The 20,011-nt window shown below is 41.8% G+C and overlaps 1 protein-coding gene across 2 annotated transcripts in view; it reads right to left on the minus strand.

Annotated features, from left to right (window-relative positions):
* Window positions 1–397: 397 nt before the first annotated feature.
* N (neurogenic locus Notch protein) overlaps window positions 398–20,011 on the minus strand; it is a 143,388-nt gene continuing 123,774 nt past the window's right edge. For both annotated transcript variants that reach the window (XM_045725899.2, XM_069300667.1), the window contains 8 exons: window positions 19,392–19,570; window positions 18,510–18,683; window positions 17,823–18,034; window positions 17,571–17,701; window positions 5,452–9,712; window positions 5,191–5,314; window positions 3,776–4,021; window positions 398–2,978 (listed from right to left, as the gene is read on the minus strand). In XM_045725899.2, the coding sequence (XP_045581855.2) occupies window positions 1,545–2,978; window positions 3,776–4,021; window positions 5,191–5,314; window positions 5,452–9,712; window positions 17,571–17,701; window positions 17,823–18,034; window positions 18,510–18,683; window positions 19,392–19,570 (6,761 nt within the window). In that variant the 3' untranslated portion in view covers window positions 398–1,544. The remainder of the gene's footprint in view (window positions 2,979–3,775; window positions 4,022–5,190; window positions 5,315–5,451; window positions 9,713–17,570; window positions 17,702–17,822; window positions 18,035–18,509; window positions 18,684–19,391; window positions 19,571–20,011) is intronic.

Consider the following 20,011-nt stretch of genomic DNA (forward strand, 5'->3'; position numbering starts at 1 on the left):
GTTAGTTGGGTTCGGTCATATATCTACGTTAGTTTTAACTCAAATTTCAACAAATTAACTTATAAATAATGAAATGGACAGATTTATCATTTCATAAGAAAAGAAATGAAGAAAATATATAAATTCAGGAAAATTTGGCTTATTAGGCAAATCGGGCCTTGCATAGTAGGCCAAGTACGACGTTCTGGCTACTAGGTACAACATATATATACTGTATATATATATATTATTAAATATATAATATATATATATAAATAAAAATGCACACACACATATACACTTTGTCACCAACCTGGCTCAAAAGCTAAAGTGGAAATTTTTGTACGTCTGAAATTATGCTTCGGCAACTGAAAAATCTCAAAACACTTACCCAGTAGACACAAATAAAACAACCCAATACAAAATCAAGTATTTATTTGCATATTTTACTTGCATCCTCATTCTGACATAATGCTTGCATTCATACACCATGCATTCAAAGACCCAGAGGTATGGGCTTTGCATGTGTGGGCATTGTTGACCATTATTGAGAGTATTAATGCATTAAAATTGAGAAATTCTTTTACATAAATGCAATTCATTTACTTTTATCTATGCATGTTGATATTATATACTGAATATATGTATGTGTGTGTGTGTGTATTTGTATATAGATATAGATATATATTTGTATGTAAAGGTTGTCGCTTTAGTCCTGGATTGCCCACACTGCAAATGACATTCTTTAACAAATTCTTACAAATACTGAAAACAAGTAGTGAGTAGTAATTTACAACAGGCACTTTTTCCAAAACAAAGCACCCTTTAAGTTGGTTTACATTTATTCATGTCTTATATAATTAAACATAAAATATATATAAACTGAATTTTAAAAATGATCAATTTCAAATATCTTTTGTTCATAAGGAAATGAAAACAAAAATATAATTTAAAATATCCTAAAGAGATCGGGTTTCAAAGTCCTATGCTACTACTGACATAGCGTTTAGCTAATAAACAAATTAAATGAAGACATGGTCATAAAATTCACATACTAAACAACGTATCACATTTAACATGGTCACGGATAATGAACACTGTCTAATCTGATGAGAGCCACCGTGATAAGTTATGTGCACAAGAGGGCTCCCTTATACTCCCATAATGTGAAAAGTTCATAATGCCGAAAATAAAAAGTCAAATGAATGCCAACTCTTTAAGTTTGACAACCATACTAATTTAGAATGCACAATTGTGCTCAGGATGCCGCTAATGAGCACAGCTATCACAGAGCAACCCATGAAAGACACTCCTTTATTTCACCACTACAACTATATTGCAAACTGTTCCTCGTGAACACTGTACACAACGGTCCATGCCGTATTTTACTTGGCCAACAATAAATGAAGGTCCATATATAGTTGATTGTACTCATTTGAACACTAAGTACAGCAGGATAGTTATTAGCGCATTATTTACAGAGCAGGACAAAATTAGTCCAGGCAGATATGGTACATGCAGCACTGTACACAGAAGGACTATTGGCACAAAATAGATTTCAGGATCTAAATGTAGATAGAGCCCTGTGAAGGTAGTCCAAGAGGTTGTGGAGGGCCCTGCTGCTGTTGCTGCTGCTGCTGCTGCTGTTGTTGCTGCTGCTGCTGTTGCTGCTGTTGCTGCTGTTGCTGCTGCTGTTGCTGTTGCTGCTGCTGTTGCTGCTGCTGTTGCTGCTGATGCTGATGCTGTCCCCCAGGGAAAATCTGATGATGAGGGGGTATCCCTGGAGGGCCCAGCGGAGACCTTACTCCTTCAGACCAATCACTCTGGCTTCGAGGTGATGCAGAGGACCACTGGCCTGGGGACTCTGGGGATGGTGTAGGAAATGCATCATGCGTAGTTGGAGCAACACTATGCTGTGGTGTTGCCTCAACTCCTGAGTGTTGTGATGGTGGGGTTGGGAAATGTGGATAAAACCCACTACTTCCTTGATGTTGCTGCTGCTGACCTTGCAGACTATATGCAGTAGCACTTCCAGTTGGGAATTCAAATCCCGAAGTAGCTGTTGCATGCCTTAATGCAGCCATGTGTGTGGGAGAAGTGGGTAAAGCAGGCCGCATTTTGCCTGGAGAGGTTACAAGGCTTGATGTATGTGGTGACTGCACATGTTGTGGAGATGAGTGAGGTGGAGTCATGTGGTGTGGTGGAGACATAGTCTGACTCTGAGGAGAGAAAGAAGCTGGCATCGACTGCTGTCGTTGGTGAATCACATGACCTTGTTGGTGCTGGTGTTGATGAGTTCCCATCATATTTGAATAGCTGAAGGGATTATTATCATGGTCAATGTGTGGAAGATTACTCAATGACACTGCACCCTTTACACACTCTTCATATGGTGGAGGCTGAGTTACTCCCACCTCTGCAAAATGTGGGTTCAGTCCACTCATGCCACCAGTAAATAAGCCTGTTTCAAAAGGACTTGAAGCAGCATCAAATACTCCATGTGGTGAACCTAAAGAGTTGAGAGGTGAGGGCTGAGTTTGGGATTCCACACTGGGCACCCCATTAGGTTCACGTTTCTTTTTAACACTGGAACTACGCTTAATCGATGTCGTACCATCAGGGCTTACTGGAGTATTTATGGATCCCCCTGGAAGGGACATAACTGAAGACTTTGGCCGTCGAGCTTTAGCTTTTGGCTGAGTATTAGTCCGCTGAGCTGGTTGTGGAGTCATCTGTTGTGACATTAATGAATTTTGAGATTGTTGGTTATGCTGATGTGGCACAAGGTGAGTTGTAGTAACCACTTGTGCCATTTGTGGAGAGCGTGGGTGATGTTCACGAAGTAGTCTGACAATATCGTGATGCAATCGCTCATTAGCAACATCTTCAGGAAGCCTCTCCATGTTATCTGTTACATCTCTGTTTGCAAAGTGGTCCAACAGCACTTTACAAGCTTCATAGCTTCCTTCTCTAGCAGCAAGGAACAATGATGTTTCATCCTGAAAAGAAATTAGAATTATAATAAATTATTTACAAAATATTTATTTGCTTATAAAGGATTACATTATAATTTTTACTTTGTTTTATTAGAGAAAATATATATTTTCCAATTGCAAGCAATAAAGGGGTGCTGGTATATCTGTTAATACAAAAATCTGTACTGTACAGCAATCTTTTAATTTAAAAAAATACAAATCCTTCCCTGCTCATGACACAAACCATTTCATAATATGAGCACTAAAATGAGTTCTTACAAAAGTGGGGCATAGAGAAATATGTAAAATAATAAAAAAAAACTAGCATGCTGAAATAAGTATAAACATCAAGTGGACAAAGCCTTTTAATATCCCCCAATCAAATATTAGGAACATTCTTGAGGTTATCTTGAGATGATTTTGGGGCTTAGCGTCCCCGCTCTTGACCAGGCCTCCTTTTTGTTACACACGCCCATAGCAGCTGTCTAACTCCCAGGTACCTAGTTACTGCTAGGTGAACAGGGGCAACAGGGTTAAAGAAATTCTGCCCATTTGTTTCGCCTCCACCAGGGATCGAACCCGGAACCTCAGGACTACAAATCTCGAGAGCTGTCCACTCAGGTATCAGGCCCGTTTCATTCCCAACAGATCCTCAACTATTTAAACAAACTAGATAGTATACTCCAGGAAATCCCAGATTCCAGGATGTGTTGCCAGTCTGAATGCAAATTGCCAGCATCAGCAGGCTGAGCGATGTGGTGACCACTTGGAACTAGACTTAAAAGATTAAGTACAGTAATACATTCAACAGGAACACTTACTCTGCTGTTCTGGGCATCACGGTTGGCACCATGAGCAAGAAGTATCTGGACAGCTTCTACATTATTAACAGAAGCAGCCCAGTGCAGAGCTGTTTTGCCAGAATCATCAGCAGCATTTATGTCAGCATCAGCATTTATGAGGTCCTCGACCATGCCTTCAATGGCCAGACGTGCAGCAAGAATTAGAGGAGTTGTCCCGTCATTTGTTTTGGCATTGAGGTCTGTTGATCGGTTTCGCAGCAGTATCTGGAAATGAGATATATGTAAATGCTTGTACAGTTGTCTAATATCATACATGTATTTTATGCACTGGTTTAATGCCCTATTTTGTTGATTATCCAAAGGGAAGAACCTTTGACAAGGTTGGTCCTTGTTGAGATCACTAGTGTTAAGGGGGCATAACCTCAAAATATGCAATAAATGAAAACTGGTTCAATTTCAATCTAATGTTCTTGGTTGTTAAACCAGCCACCTTCAGCAGTTAATTGCTGAAGAAGACCAGTTTAACAGCTGAAAATATTGCAGTTTTACTTCATTTTCAATGTTGTTTTCCCACACACTTAGATCAGTGTTTCATGATTGTTGTTGCATATCAGGGTGTATAATTTGTGTAATGAAGTTGATCTTAAGTTATATCTGAGTTTTTATGTATTATTTTGGTCAGACAAGATGGCTCCTGATAAAACTCTACTATTGCATCTGTTGATGACACTTACAGGTCATGTGACCTAGTGTAGCCAATAAGAAAAGACCTATGATATCAAGCATCAGCAAGACCACCCAGATTACCCATTTATCTGGAGACCAGCACCTAGATGTCCAGACATATGGTGTGCACTGACACTACAGACACTGCCAATTTTAGTTACTACAGTACATCCGTGGATTTGGCACATACAGTGTAATTAAGCATATAAGTGGCATATAAGTGTAATTTTATAGAATGTCTTTCCTTCGATTCATACCATAACTCTTGCAAATCTACTAATATTACTACTGTATTTATTTAATCCACCAAGAACATCAATAAGTGTCTGAAGAAAGGCAACTTTACCAAAGCTTAATTACACAATAAAGGTGTGCAAGTGATTTTTTGGATCACAGTATTAATGGCCAAAGCCTAAAATAACTGAATAAATTTAGCTAAGACTGCTTAATATAACTAGTTAAATTTGTTACTACATTTATTTGAAACTTGATGGCCATAATTATCACTCAAAATTAAGCATCCGTTTTTTTGGATCAAATAGTTAAATTTACAAGTATAAAAATAAATAAAAAAATTTTTTTTGTCTGCTACAGCATTTTTTGTTTTAATAAAATATTTATTTGAAATAAGCCATGTATATCTGAATAATATTTGTAAATGTGTGGAAATATAAGTATTTACTGGAATGTGCTCTTTTTACACTTACTTGGAAAACTCCTTGAGCATCAGCAGCAACAGCAGCATGTAAAGGTGTACGGCCTGTTGCATCCTGAGCATTTGCATCAGCCTTTGCATCCAATAGCCTTTTAGCAGCATCTGCTCTTGCATACCTAGAACAATTATATTAAACAATTTCAGTTACATAAGCCTCTAAAAAATAATTAGTAAAGAATTTCAGGTATGTAAGCATCTTCTAATAACAAAATTATATTAACAAAATGTTCCAAACAGTACAGTATTTACAAACCTTGCTGCAAGGTGAAGAGAGGTTTCTCCTGTGCGATCCATCTTAGCATTCAACTTGGCCCCTTGTTCAATGAGTTCTTGAATTACTGCTGCTGATCCATCTTTATCATCTTCATCAGTGTGACTCTCCAAGCCACCACCACGGAATGATGCAATCATTAGTGGAGTAAGACCCATGGGTCCTTTAGGATCCACTTCTCCAGCAATACCACGCTGTTCTTCTGGTTCTATTTGGGGAGGAGTTAATGCCAGCAAATCAGGATTTTTAATGTCAGCAGCATCGAGATGCTGCTGTGTCCAAACCCGAGGATCATTAGCATCATCGTAGTCAGTGAGATGAGTTTGATCAGAATAACCAGCTTCATGTCTAGAACGTTTAATTGGTGGGTGTTCACTATCATCATCGGACCAATCACCTAATGGGCCTGGCATAGGTAAACCTCGGCTCATCCCATCATCAATGTCAGCAAGGTGATGAACAGATGCCCCCTTATTAAAACTGCGCATCTCTTGGCCATCAGGTTTTCTTCGTGTGGGTTCAGCACTTGCACTTGAACTAGTGCTGTATTTAGGAAAGAAGCCTTCCGGAAACCAGGTTATACCTCGTGATCGCTTGCGATTATTTGTAACTACCATGAAGATGATTCCAACTAACACTAAGGCAAATACAATGCCAACAATAATGTATGTGTACCCAGGTGGAGGGTTTGGAGGTCCATTTTCATAGATTCCAGAAATTGGAATGCCTGCATCACTACCTAAACGAAGCTGATTTGCAGCCAAGAAATTTGCTATATCGGTGACGCTATCAAAGCATTGGGATTCTTTTTCACATCGGCGTTTATCTATTTCAAAGTACACCAAAAGGCCCTGAATACCTTTTTCCTTAAAAGGGTAGATCATTTCTACACCAGACTGATCACGTTTAATAACAAGATGTATTCCTAAGAGACTACTTAATTTTCTTACAAATGACTTTTTGGCAGACCGGAAATCAGCTTCATCAGTTGCAACAACTATTTGTAGTCCCTCTGACATTATTGATGGTGGTTCATTTTCACAATCAAGCCCATCCCATCCACACTCTGCAACATTGCAACCTTGATCACAATGCCCATTTTCATAATTTGTAGCACAATAAGCATCATAAATGGGATTGCAGGTTCCAACAGGTTTCCGACAATCCAAACCATCAAAGAGGCATCCAGCATTGTTACACTGTGTGTTACATACTCCATCTCCAAAAACCTGCCAGCAAGCAATATCAGCTTGACAGAAAGCCCAGGGATTACGACCCAAAGAACATTCATAGCCATCATAATCACAAGCAATACTTGCACATTCAGGGTCACATCGCAAATTATTTTTCTTTTCATGACAGCGATGAAGTTCACATTTTTCTCTTTCAAAGGTAATATTAGTAATGGCAGCTGTATCTGGAACTTGACCAAGTCCACCATTAAATGTGGGATCATTCATTTCGCACCTTTTCCCATTCCAATGTGGTGGGCACTGGCATTCATAATATGTAATTCGATCAAGGCATTTGCCATTGTGTGTGCAGGGGTTTGGCGTACACTGATGAGACCGATGGCGTTTTGGGACACATTCAATTCCTTTCTCATATGGCCTGCATGTTTCACCTGGATTACAGGGATTTGAAGCACAATTGTCACTTGGAAACTCACATGATTTACCTGTGAATCCTTCTGGACAATGACAAGAATAGTCTCTATCTGTATTACTGCACACTCCTCCATTTTGGCATGGAGATTCAGCACAAAAGTCTCTCTTGCTTTCACAATGACGTCCCATAAATCCTGGACGACAGTTGCAACGATAGTCATTTACAAGCTGAACACAATCTGCAGTGCCTTCTCTCACACATGGAAAAGACAAACATTCATTTACATCCCCTTCACATCTTGCACCTACATAACCGGGTTTGCAGTGACATTCAAATCCACCAACCTTATCTATACACTTTCCACCATTATGACATGCACCTTCATAACAGTCATAGGTATTGATCTCACACAGTTTACCGAGAGTACCATGAGGACAGGAGCACTGGAATCCATTCACTTGATCGTGACACACACCTCCATTTTGACAAGGGTTGTTTGGTTTACAATCATCAACATTATATTCACAATTTGGACCTTGAAACCCTGGGCGGCATGAGCAAGAGTAAGTACCTATATGGTCATTGCATGTTGCACCATTCATGCATGGTTGGGAGTCGCATTCTTTAATTTCGTGCTGACAATAAGAGCCTGTATAGCCAACAGCACACTTACATTGATGGGTATTTCCAATGTCTTGACATTTGCCATCATGAAGACAAAGTTTTGAGGGAATAACACGTTTGCTAGCTGCAGCTGTGGCACAAGACACCATCTCGACATCACATAATAAACCAGTCCAACCAGATAGACATTCACACTTGTAGCGGTTCTCGGTTTGATTGCATACTCCATTATTAAAGCAGGGTGAGGCAGAACACCAATCTACTAGACGTTCACACTGTTGTCCTGTGTAGCCATAATTACAGTGACACGTAAAGAATCCCACATGATCACTGCAAGTACCACCATTTTTGCAAGGATTTGAGTGGCATTCATTAATTCGATGTTGACAATGAGAACCAGTAAACCCCGAGAGACACTCGCATGTATAATTGTTTATACCATCAATGCAGCTGCCATTGTTCATACATGAAGTTTCAGTGCAGTCTTCATCATTAATTTCACAATTAGTTCCCGAAAACCCTAAAGGACAACTACAGGTGTAAGAATTTACATAGTCATTGCAAGTGGCTCCATTCTGGCATGGGTTTGATGCGCATTCATTAAGATCACTTTCACAATTAATTCCTCCAAAACCATCAACACACAAACATCTATATTCTCCAATTTCATCAAGGCATGTACCACCATTAAGGCAGGGCTGTATTGCACAGTCATTTGTGTTAATAGTGCACTGCCGGCCTTCATATCCAATAGAACACTGACAAGAATATGATCCATTGGTATTTTTGCAAGTAGCACCATTTTTGCAGGGTGAAGGTGATACATTGCACTCATTTATGTCCTCATCACAAAGACGGCCCGTGTAGCCAAGTTCACACTCACAGGTAAAATCCAGGAAGTTAGCTGTAGGTGTACAGCGAGCATCATGCCGACACTTGTTGGGTGAGCATGGATCCATTCGCACCTCACAGTTTTGCCCGGTGTGAGGAAGCTCACACACACACTTGTATGAATTTACTAGATCAATACAAGTGCCACCATTCCTGCAAGGCCGACTTAGGCAGTCATCAATGTTCGATTCACAGTTCCGTCCAGAGTATCCAGCTGGACATATACAAGTATAAGCATTAAGAGCATCACGACAAGTACCGCCATGTTGACAAGGATTTGATTGGCATTCGTCAATTTCATGCTCACAACGGTGGCCAGTATACCCAGGTGGGCACTTGCAGTTAAATCTGTTGACATCATCATAACAAGACCCACCATTTAGACAGGGATCACTGGCACATTCATTCACATTTGAAAGACATCGGGCATCGTAGTAACCTGAAGGGCACTGGCAGTGAAACCCATCCACTTGATCTATACAAACACCGCCATTTGCACAGGGGTGAGATAAGCAGTCATCGATATTAGTTTCACAAAATCTCCCAGTGTACCCAGGTTCACATTCACATCTGTACTCATTGATGCCATCTTTGCACTTTGCACCATTGCGACATGGATTGCTGAAGCATTCGTTGATATTGTATTCACAGTTGATGCCAGCTGTACCATTAGGACAGTGGCACTTATAATTATTTACATGATTCTTACATGTTCCTCCATGTTGACATGGAGTTGACATGCATTCGTCAATCTCGGTTTGGCAAAGTAAACCTGTGTAGCCAGGATGACACATACATGTGAAGGAATTATTTCCATCAACACATGACCCATGGTGGCAAGGTGAGGAGAGACAATCATCAATGTTAGTTTCACAGTTTGTTCCAGTAAATCCAGGACTACAACGGCAGTTGTAGCCAGCCACTCGGTCCACACAAGTACCACCATGCCGACATGGCTCAGATGCACAGTCATCAATGTTGATATGACATTGTCGTCCGGTGAAACCCTGTGTGCAGCTGCACCGATACTCATTTATGAGGTCACTGCATATTCCATTATTGTAGCATGGATGTGAAGCACACTCGTCAACATCTTCCTCACAGTGTTGTCCGGTGTATCCTGGAAAAAAAAAGAGAGATGTTAGTAGTCCTAGTATGTTATCATTGAGCAATAAAAAATATAGACATGGCTCACAGGTAAGCTACCCCTTACTGTCAGGTATTACAGAAGAAAGCCATTACAAAGAAGAATAAGTGTGTTAAGGAGTTGAGCTCTATAGTGACTTGAGATTGATAATGATCAAATATTATAGCATACAAGTTTTTATATATAGATTCTGACACAAAAGAATATCTGAACATGAAATTTCATGGTAGAACAGTATAATCATAGCAACAATGATAGCTAAATTAATTAAATTTTTTAATTGGTAATCATAGCTATAATGGCATAAGCATAGGTAATTTATTGTTTTCATAGCATCAATGATAGCTGAAGATGTTATATGATGTGCTGAAGTTGGGTAACATCAATTATCTAACAGGTATGTAATTACTTTGCATAAAGTCTACTCGGTGCTTCATTTACCTATCACTCCTTGCATGGAGAAAGAACCTGCTCTATGTATCATTAACTTCCTCTATGGACAGCACTAGTATGGTTTAACTGATTTTTACATAGATTCATTTTACATAATTTTAAATATTTCACTTGAGAAACTGGGCTTCAGTTTTGGTCAGTTAGAATAGCCTTATTCCACACAATTAGTTTTCCTCTGAATACTATTCTGACTAATTCTCCAAAGATGACCATAAAAAAAGTCTGGTCACCAAAAGTTGAAGTGGTAAGGTCACTCGTGATTGGTAAAAAAGGGGTATGCTACAATATAGACTACCTTGCTTCTACTTTTCATGAATTCCTTTAGGAAATTTACCTGACAGCCACCATATATCTAGTGGCCTCGACGGGAACAGAAAGCCAGCACCTTGTCAAAGGTACCCTCTCCCCTATTTTTCCTGAGGATTTTTTCCAACTGAATTTTGAACTCTAGCAATGTCTTGGCATTTACGACTTCGGCGGGTAGGCGGTTCCATGGGTTTATAACCCCTATGGTTGAAAAAAGCATCTCCTGTTTTCTGTCATACATTGTTGAGCTTGTTGAGCTTGAAGCTGTTGCCCCTTGTTTGTATTACAGGTGAACTTTTAAAGTGGTATATATCATAATGTTTTTTTATGTTTTAATAACCCATTTAATAATACTAACATTTTACATCACTAAAGTGAGTGAGATAGGCCTAAAGGCCTATCTCACTCACATGTTATACGTGAGTGTTAACTATCACATGTTAACTATCTTGTACATGTTATACGAGGGAGATGAAATTTGTTATTTTATCTAAATTATGATATTGAATACAAAGGGTCGTTTCTGAATACAATTAATAATCAATCCAACAAGTAGTTTTAATGGTTTCTTAGTAGCAAAAAGTTGGCATTGTGGCAGTGGTCCATGACGCCGCTCCAGCGCAAGTTGGTAAGGGCGGGTATGAGAAGATTTGTTGCGGCCGGGCAACCTTAGCTGCCCGGGCCGCTGGGCTGGGCTCGCCTGCCTGAGAAAGTGTGGCCGCGGGCTACCAAATGATGCCAGTTTGTGCTTGACACTAAAGAGTTGTTTACTGAATCAATGGCGATATATATAGTCAAAATATTAGTAAGTATATAGTACGATGTCCTACCAGCTCTTAATAAAGTTTAAAGTTGAGGGCGAGGTCAGCGTACGTGTTCTGTCTGCATAGCCCGAACAAAGGATCCTAAAAACCGATATGCCACCTGATGCCCAAGAACTTAAGCGATATTCATTCCTGATCTTTATTGCATTTGTAATTTGCCGTTTCTGTTATTCTATGAAAACAAAATTTAACCCCCCAATACAAAATCTATACAGTAGCGTAGCGTACTCGTGTGCCCTGCTCCTGCTCCAACATCCCCCCCAACCTCCCCAAAACCAACTCCCCAGGCGGGAACATCCCACTTCCCGTCCTAATCTCTACAACTCGTCACCCTCGCCCCCACTACCACCTCACTGCTCTCCGTACTCTCATGTGCTTCCTCCAAACCACATTCGAATGCCAAGGGCTCAAGATGCCGTATACATTCTTAAATTACTTAAATTCGTAATGGTATAATGTATGAAAGGCGGTAAGGTTCATCTTCTCTACACACAAACACAAAACATAAGCCTAGCTCAACACCAAACAAGGAATAACTTCAGTCACGATTCAGAGACGGGACTCGGGAGCTGAAGCTACACAATGAATCGCTCCGACTGAAGTAAAAAGCAATAGAACTTAAGCTTCTCTGACCTCATTGTGAATATACCAGCCTACCACCCTATTCTCCCTAATACAGACCAGACTACCTCCCTATTCTCCCTAATACAGACCAGCTTACCACCCTATTCTCCCGAACACAGACCAGCCTACCACCCTATTCTCCCTAAGACAAGCTCCCTAACTCGACCAAAGAGCCATAGCTCAACCCCCGCAAGCACAGCTGGGTGAGCACAGAAGTCTCAGATGCAGTGTGAAGGTCTTACTCGACAGCAGTGGCCAAGTGTTGTGGTAATAACGAGCAATATTGTGTTCGGTGAGAAAGTTTAGGATGTGGGCGACTTCGGCACAGCCTTGTTTGTGAATATAACATCAGTTTTAAATTATTTCCTGAGCTGATATTGGCACGGTCTCAGAACACGTGGTGGGATGGTCTCAGAACACGTGGTAGGATGGTTCCTCACGACCGTTGGAACTCGCCACATGTGGATGAATCCTACACCAAACCAAGGCACCATGTGTCAAGATAACCCCCTCACCGTGTGTAGGATTTTTGCTCGCCCACATTTTCGTTTAGGTCCCAACCACCACGTGCCGGGACGGTCCCAACCACCACGTGCCGGGACGGTCCCAACCACCCGTGTCGGGATGGTCCCAGCCACCACGTGCCGGGATGGTCCCAACCACCACGTGCCGGGATGGTCCCAACCACCACGTGCCGGGACGGTACGGCGCTAAAGATGGGGACAGGCAAATCAACTCCGGTTGCTGGTGTAATCCACACTATGTTATGGGTTCATCTCCACCCATGTCATCTGGGTTATGGGGATGAGGCGAGGAGAGATCACTTAAGAGAACAGTTAAAGAGAACTCGATCTAACAACTTCAGAGATCACAGCGTATAATACTAAAAGGAATAAACAAAGTGCATTGATAATCTTTACTAGATGAAAGACAACAGAACGAGGGATCTGCAGTACTGTGCGTATTATTACTTAATACACTTACTTTCTGAACTGTTCATCATTGCTGGCTCTGAGCTGCCACATTTATTATGGTAAGTGGCGTCTGATGTGCCATGTGTTAGCTGCTAATATATAAAAAGGGATAATGATAGATGACATGTATATATTTTGATTGTTTTGTGTATGTAAATGTTAAATTCTTAGTGTTCACGAATTGATTGAAACCTTTCGCTGAACACTTTAAAGTCGCCGACAAAATGTTTCCTACATGTTGAACCTGATACACAGTTATGTGCAGTCCCCGTGGCGAAGGGGTAAGACACTTGCCTGGCGTTTCGCGAGCGCTTTGGCCTGGGTTCGTATCCAGGCCGGGGAGGATTTACTGGGCGTCGATCCTTAACTGTAGCCTCTGTTCACCCAACAGTAAAATGGATACCTGGTTGTTAAACGATTTGGCGGGTCGTATTCCAGGGAAAATTAGGATTAAGGACTTGCCCGAAACGCTTTGCGTGCTGGTGACTACAAGAATGTAGAGCTCTTGTATATATTAATAAATAAATAAAATAAATTGTTAACTGACCGTAGTATTTAATTGACAATGCAATTTCCATTTTAGTCATCAATTGGACTACGGGACATTGGATACCAGGCACACTACTTTTATCTTCATACCTCTATCTACAAGAGCTAGAAGACGGGGATTACAGCTAGATCATAGATCATAGATCTAGCTGTAACCCCAGTCCCACATAGGCACAATTTGGAAAGTCCAGCCAAGTGAATGTATCATTACGCTATCGCTTTGTGCCATTCTTGTGTTCTTCCGAAGCCCAGCACAAAATATACACACATTAATGTAAGAGTCCATCTCAAATGTCTTAAATTAATTAACATCTGCTGCCACTCTATCTGCTTGATACCTGCTTGATGGGGTGCTGGGAGTTCACTATCAATTTCTGAGCTTGTTTATAGGCATCAATTCAAAGTTTACATTGTAAAAGATTTAAAAAATATAGTAATATATATATCGTTATCCTCCGTAAGGCCTAAATATCGTGAGTATTTTAGTGCACAGCGTTTATCTAAAGAGCTGACAAACCATAAAACCAAAATACGCTCAAAAGCAAGTGGTGGCCGAGGGTTAGGGAGGGATGGTGGGGGTGTGGAGTCACGACTGGCCCCGCCTTACTTGCAGTAACAACATGGCTTACCTCACCCCTCCCCTACCCTACCCTACTCGTACCCCGTACCCGTAACCCACCACTACCCCCGACCTTCTCCAATTACCCCTCCCCCACTCTACCACTACCCACGACTTGCTCCAGTACCCATCCCCCAACAACTTCCATCTCCCTCACAAGCAACACAATAACAAAAACTGGCTACATTTTAAGGTTGTACTAAGATTATTGCTGATGTAAAATCGTTGAGTGAAGTCAGCCCTCAGCAGCCATGCACTCAGCAGCTTGAGTGCCTCTGGGCAGCATTAAGTTAATGTACAGTCAGACAAAACTACGAATACAAATGTTATGAAAGTTAACTCTTCGCCGTGTTAACTTTAACCCCCCAAAGTTAGCTGTGCTCGTCTAACACAAAACTACTGTAGAAAGCAAGAAGGCAACATGAAACTAATTCACTCAATTGTTCCCACTGAATCATCCCCCTAGTAACGCTAGGCTTCAAGATACCAATATTATTTCACGGTCATTCAAACACGAAATAAGATTGGTTAAATTTGTATATGTGATTATGCCCAAACAACTGCCGACCAATCAGAACCCCACGAGAACTCTACGCAGCTACTGACTGGTCAATTGGCAGCACGAACGCGAGTAAAGTGGGGGGGGGGGATATAATTGGGTAGGCCGGAGGCGGGTGTGAGAAGCATGTGAGGTGGAGGCTGGCAAGGGGAGGTACCATGCAATAACAGCATAAGAATAACAGTCTTATGCACTGAGTACTCCACAAGACTGATTACATGTCAATGTCAACTATAACGGCGTACCACTGTCATAAAAGTATTGTTTGAATTTTATTACAAAACTCAATTCGAACACTACACAGCGATCGTGTATCGGGACCGGCCATTTCTTTTTTTTTTATTTTTTTTACGTGTAATTATAATAATAAAGTTCTGAGAAGTTCTGATAGCCAAGCTTAACGTGCGTTATCATTTAATTGTATAACAAGCAGTTTAATGTAATGGAACAGTCTTAAGTCCAGGTAAAAGACGTTAACTTGTTCAGCAATACATTAAATACACTAAGTGTCCTGGTGATGATATACAATTTCCAAATGACCTGTCCCCAATCGTGGAACAAAAGTTAAATCCCCAAGCAGGACAGAAACGATTGGGCACGTTTCCGTTTAACCAATGCCTCTGCTTACCTAGCAGTCGGATGGTACTCGGGAGATGAGCCCAAGTACAGGCTTCCTGTCCACAACGATGATAAAATATATTATTACTGCCACCAATAAACGAAAGGGTCTTTATTCGTTTTGTGGATACTTTAAAAATCCACATTTGTATGGCTTTGACTCAAATTTCCCTACGCAGTACAATTTTTTACAATAAATCTATATATCTATATCAAATATAATGATTTTCCAAGGTTGTAGGCCAGACGCTTGGGCAGACGCTAGGGAGCCGGTCGGCTGAGCGGACAGCACGCTGGACTTGTGATCCTGTGGTCCTGGGTTCGATCCCAGGCGCCGGCGAGAAACAACGGGCAGAGTTTCTTTCACCCTATGCCCCTGTTACCTAGCAGTAAAATAGGTACCTGGGTCAGCTGTCACGTGCTGCTTCCTGGGGGTGGAGGCCTGGTCGAGGACCGGGCCGCGGGGACACTAAAAAGCCCTGAAATCATCTCAAGATAACCTCAAGATAGTCATTAAACTTTGCTGGACTAAAAGTGATTTTATGGGCTGTGTCATAGGGAAGTCTGGGTAAGAACCCATGCTCCCCTTGAATGGGATTCGGCCCCTATGCCGGAGACTTCAGCATCAGTTTTAAATATTTAGGTATTCATATGTTGACATGTAACACGTATGTTCAGATGACATTACAATTTTGCATTCTGGGCACAACTGTTTGGTTACATTGATGGAGACTGTGTATAGGAAAAATTATTACAGTTAATGGGTCGGGGAAGGGGAAGGGGGGGTGACAGGGAAGGATGCGTTGGTGATGCAGGAAGAATGTGTGTGGGGAAGGTGTGCAAGGAAGATGGGGGGGGGGGGGGGGTGATGGGAAATGGGGAGGGTGTGGGCGAGGTGATGGAGGGCACCTGGTTGACCCAAGGCATCGCTGGGTATCTTGAGGTTATCTTGAGATGATTTCGGGGCTTAGCGTCCCCGCGGCCCGGTCATCGACCAGGGCCTCCTTTTTGTATGTGTAAAAGATGGGTAATTCCCCATCTAGTACAAAATATTGTAAATTAATTTATATAATTAAATTTCTTCTGAAATATGGTAATGCAATTTAAAGGCATTGATAAAAAAGTTAACTCTCAATTAGTATTTATGCTTCCCCATAAGATGGACTTGGTGCCGTCTTCTGATAATGACTTACTTTACTCCCCCCCCCCCCATAAGGTTCCCGAATTAGTGCCATCTTACTTGTCCTTGGGTCTTCCAGGCTACGTGTTTTCTGTTGATAATTATCCTCCTCTTCCGCAGAGATCATAAAAATGCTCATGCTTTACATTTTTAAAGGAAGAGTCTGGAGGTGAAATCATAGATAGCTGCTACAATTATTAAGAATTTGTAATTTTAAAACTCTTGAGCTTTTGATTGTGAACGTGTACACAATCCAAAGATAAATCAAGTATCTTTAACTATTCTTATTGCTCAAATAAGACTCGGCGGAATATATGGTAAAAATATATAACAATACTATGTAAATGGAAAGTAAAGAGGACTGCTATGATTAACCCTTCACTTCTGGCGTGTAGAAATTTTGGAGTAGCCTAATATACATATTTTTGAGACGAATGTTGTGATCTGAATAGGAGTGAACTTGAAACATCACTTGGAATGCCAACCCTCACCTCCCTCTTGATTTTTAAAATAGTTCTAAAATAAAATAAATTAAATCTACAAGTTATTCTTTTGGGGAATATAAATGCTTTGTGAAGAAAACACTGAGTGACGGCATACGTGAAAGAAGTAATGGTGTGTGGAGGTTTGGAGAGTGACAGTTACGTGACGGGTTATCTTGAGATGATTTCGGGGCTTTAGCGTCCCCGCGGCCCGGTCCTCGACCTAGGCCTCCACCCCCAGGAAGCAGCCCGTGACAGCTGACTAACACCCAGGTACCTATTTTACTGCTAGGTAACAGGGGCATAGGGTGAAAGAAACTCTGCCCATTGTTTCTCGCCGGCGCCCGGGATCGAATCCGGGACCACAGGATCACAAGTCCATGTGTGCTGTCCGCTCGGCCGACCGGCTCCTCATTCACTGCACACCTGGTCTTGTGAAGCACCTGGGTCGCTGCAGTCTGTCAGTGCATGTTTACCCGCGATGCAGCTCTTATTTTAAGTTCTTTAATGGATGTGTTATTTTTATTTATATTATTATTAATAGAAATAACATTCTTTTACTATATTACTTATTTCCTCCGGGCCGATGCTTTCCCCACAAATGAAATTGGGAAACTGCATAATGGTAATATATGTAACTTACCTGGCATACACACACAGCGGAAGGCGCCGCGCTCGTCCAAACACGTGCCTTGGTTGTGACACGGGTTACTCTCGCACTCGTTGATGTTGATCTCGCACCGAGGCCCAGTGAAGCCTTTGGAACAGTCACACCTGGTGATACAAAACATCAGCGTCACATCCGAATATGACCATTACAGATTGTTATTTTAAATTTACATTATAGAGTTGTGCATTTAAGATAAAAGTCAGGACACGGACTGGCAAAACATACCTGAAGGATCCTGGAGTGTTGACACAGGTGCCGTTGTGCTCACAGGGAAGGCCATCCTGGCACTCGTCGATGTCTTGAGTGCAGTCGACGCCCTTGTAACCAGGCGGGCAGGTGCAGATATAGCCGCCGTCAATAGGGGAAGTATCACACATGGAGCCTGGGTGGCAGGGGTTACTGGCACACGCATCATCAAGGTGACACAACAGTCCAGTCTGCCACACACACGTCAGTAAAAATCAGTACGTCGAAGTTTATATGACAGTAAATGTCAGAGTGATACTAGAAATAAGGGTTATTATGAAGAAAAACAAACCTCATTGAACCAGTAGTTCCCCCCCCCCCGTACTTTATCTTATACGAAACATGATGCAGTAGCTGACATGCATTGAACCAGTATGCGTATGTGCCTGTTACATAATCTGCAAACGAATTCGTTACAGGTACAGTACAATATATCATTGAACCCAACGTATGCATAATTCAAATTAAACTGTTACTGAAACTGTAGAAATAGTTTCTAAAGGAAATTTGTAAATACAGTACATGAATCTCGTATAATACACTTTTTTGCATCTAATTCGTCCTTATTTAATACAAATAAACACGAGAACATGATAGTAATACAATTCCAACAAAATATATTCCACTGAAGGGCGTAATGATTCATACAGGCATGGAGTCACGCACCTTGCCTGGCGTACACTGGCAGAGGAAGGAGCCCACCCGGTCTATGCAGGTGGCGCCATTGAAGCACGCCGCCCCTGTACAGTCGTCGATGTTCTCAGAGCAGTCGTCTCCCGTCCACCCGTTGACACAGATGCACGAGAACCCGCCTTGAGTATTGGTACAGGTTGCTCCGTTCTGGAAAATACGCCAGAAATTACTATAAATTCATTCCATACGAGTATCGTATAATATTTTGAGTTATTCCATATTTGCTAAAAATACTGGTATTCATAGACAAATTTTGTGTTTCAAAAATATTCTCACATTGAGAACCTAAAAAAAACCCACAACCATTTCCAACTATTGATCAGACCAGTGACCCGTGTTCACCCTGCCTGTGAATGTTGTGGTTTGGTACATGTTGATGGTGTGGTAGCGTTGTGCATGTCGCTGGTGTGGGTGATGGTGATGGCTGTAGGATGTAGATGGCTGTGTTGTGGGTGAGGGTGGTTTGTGTTGTGGGTGAGTGGTTATGTTGAGTATGTTGGTAGCTGTTGTGTAAGGGGTTGTACTGTGGGCTCTGGTTGTTGTGGGTGGAGATGGTTGTATTATGTTGTGGATGGAGGTGATGAGCAAGATGACGATGGTAATTAATTGTTAGTGGAGTAGGTAACCCATACGTCAGGCTGCGAGCAGCCGCGTCCAACTGCCTGGTTGATCAGTCCAGCAACCAGGAGGCCTGGTCGACGACCGGGCCGCGGGGACGCTAAGCCCCGGAAGCACCTCAAGGTAACCTCAAGGTAGGTAGAGGAGTGGAGTGGGTGGGAGGTGAGGTGGGTAGTGGCGGCCTAGGCGATAACGATGATACATAGTTGAGTTAAGCAGGAGTGAAAACTCCCTCACCTTGCATATAGTGGGTCTGACGGCGCACTCGTCGACGTCATCTGTGCAGTAAGGGCCAGTGAAGGTGGGCGGACAGGCACATGTATAGGTGTTAACACTGTCCACACATGTGGCGCCGTTCTGACACATGTGATTGTGACAGTCGTCAATATTCACCTCACAGTTCCGCCCTGTGAAACCTGAATGGAAGAAACACAATGTTAGAGCAACTACCCTGTTTCACTCCCCCTGCAAGTTTATTAGAAAACCAGTTTTTGACTAATAATTATGATAATTCCAACAGAAAATGAATGGTTTAGGTCATATACAGTATACTGTTAAGAGATGACAACTGTGGATCATCAAAATATCGATGCTGATGCGCGCGTGTATTTATTATTTGTGCCTGTAGGATCAAGCTTTTAGCTCTTGGACTCCGTCTTTCTATTCGTCGGCTATTTATTTGCATTCATTATCTCATATCACACTATTTATTATCTATTTATTACCTCATCACACACACACACTCTGGTAGATTAAGGGAGTCTGGTAGCTGAGCGGACAGCGCGCAGGACTCTTAATCCTGTGGCCTGGGTTCGATTCCCGGACCAGGCAGAAACCAATGGGCAAAGTTTTTTCCA

This window comes from Procambarus clarkii, chromosome 44 (assembly GCF_040958095.1).
Source record: "Procambarus clarkii isolate CNS0578487 chromosome 44, FALCON_Pclarkii_2.0, whole genome shotgun sequence".
NCBI lineage: Eukaryota > Metazoa > Arthropoda > Malacostraca > Decapoda > Cambaridae > Procambarus > Procambarus clarkii.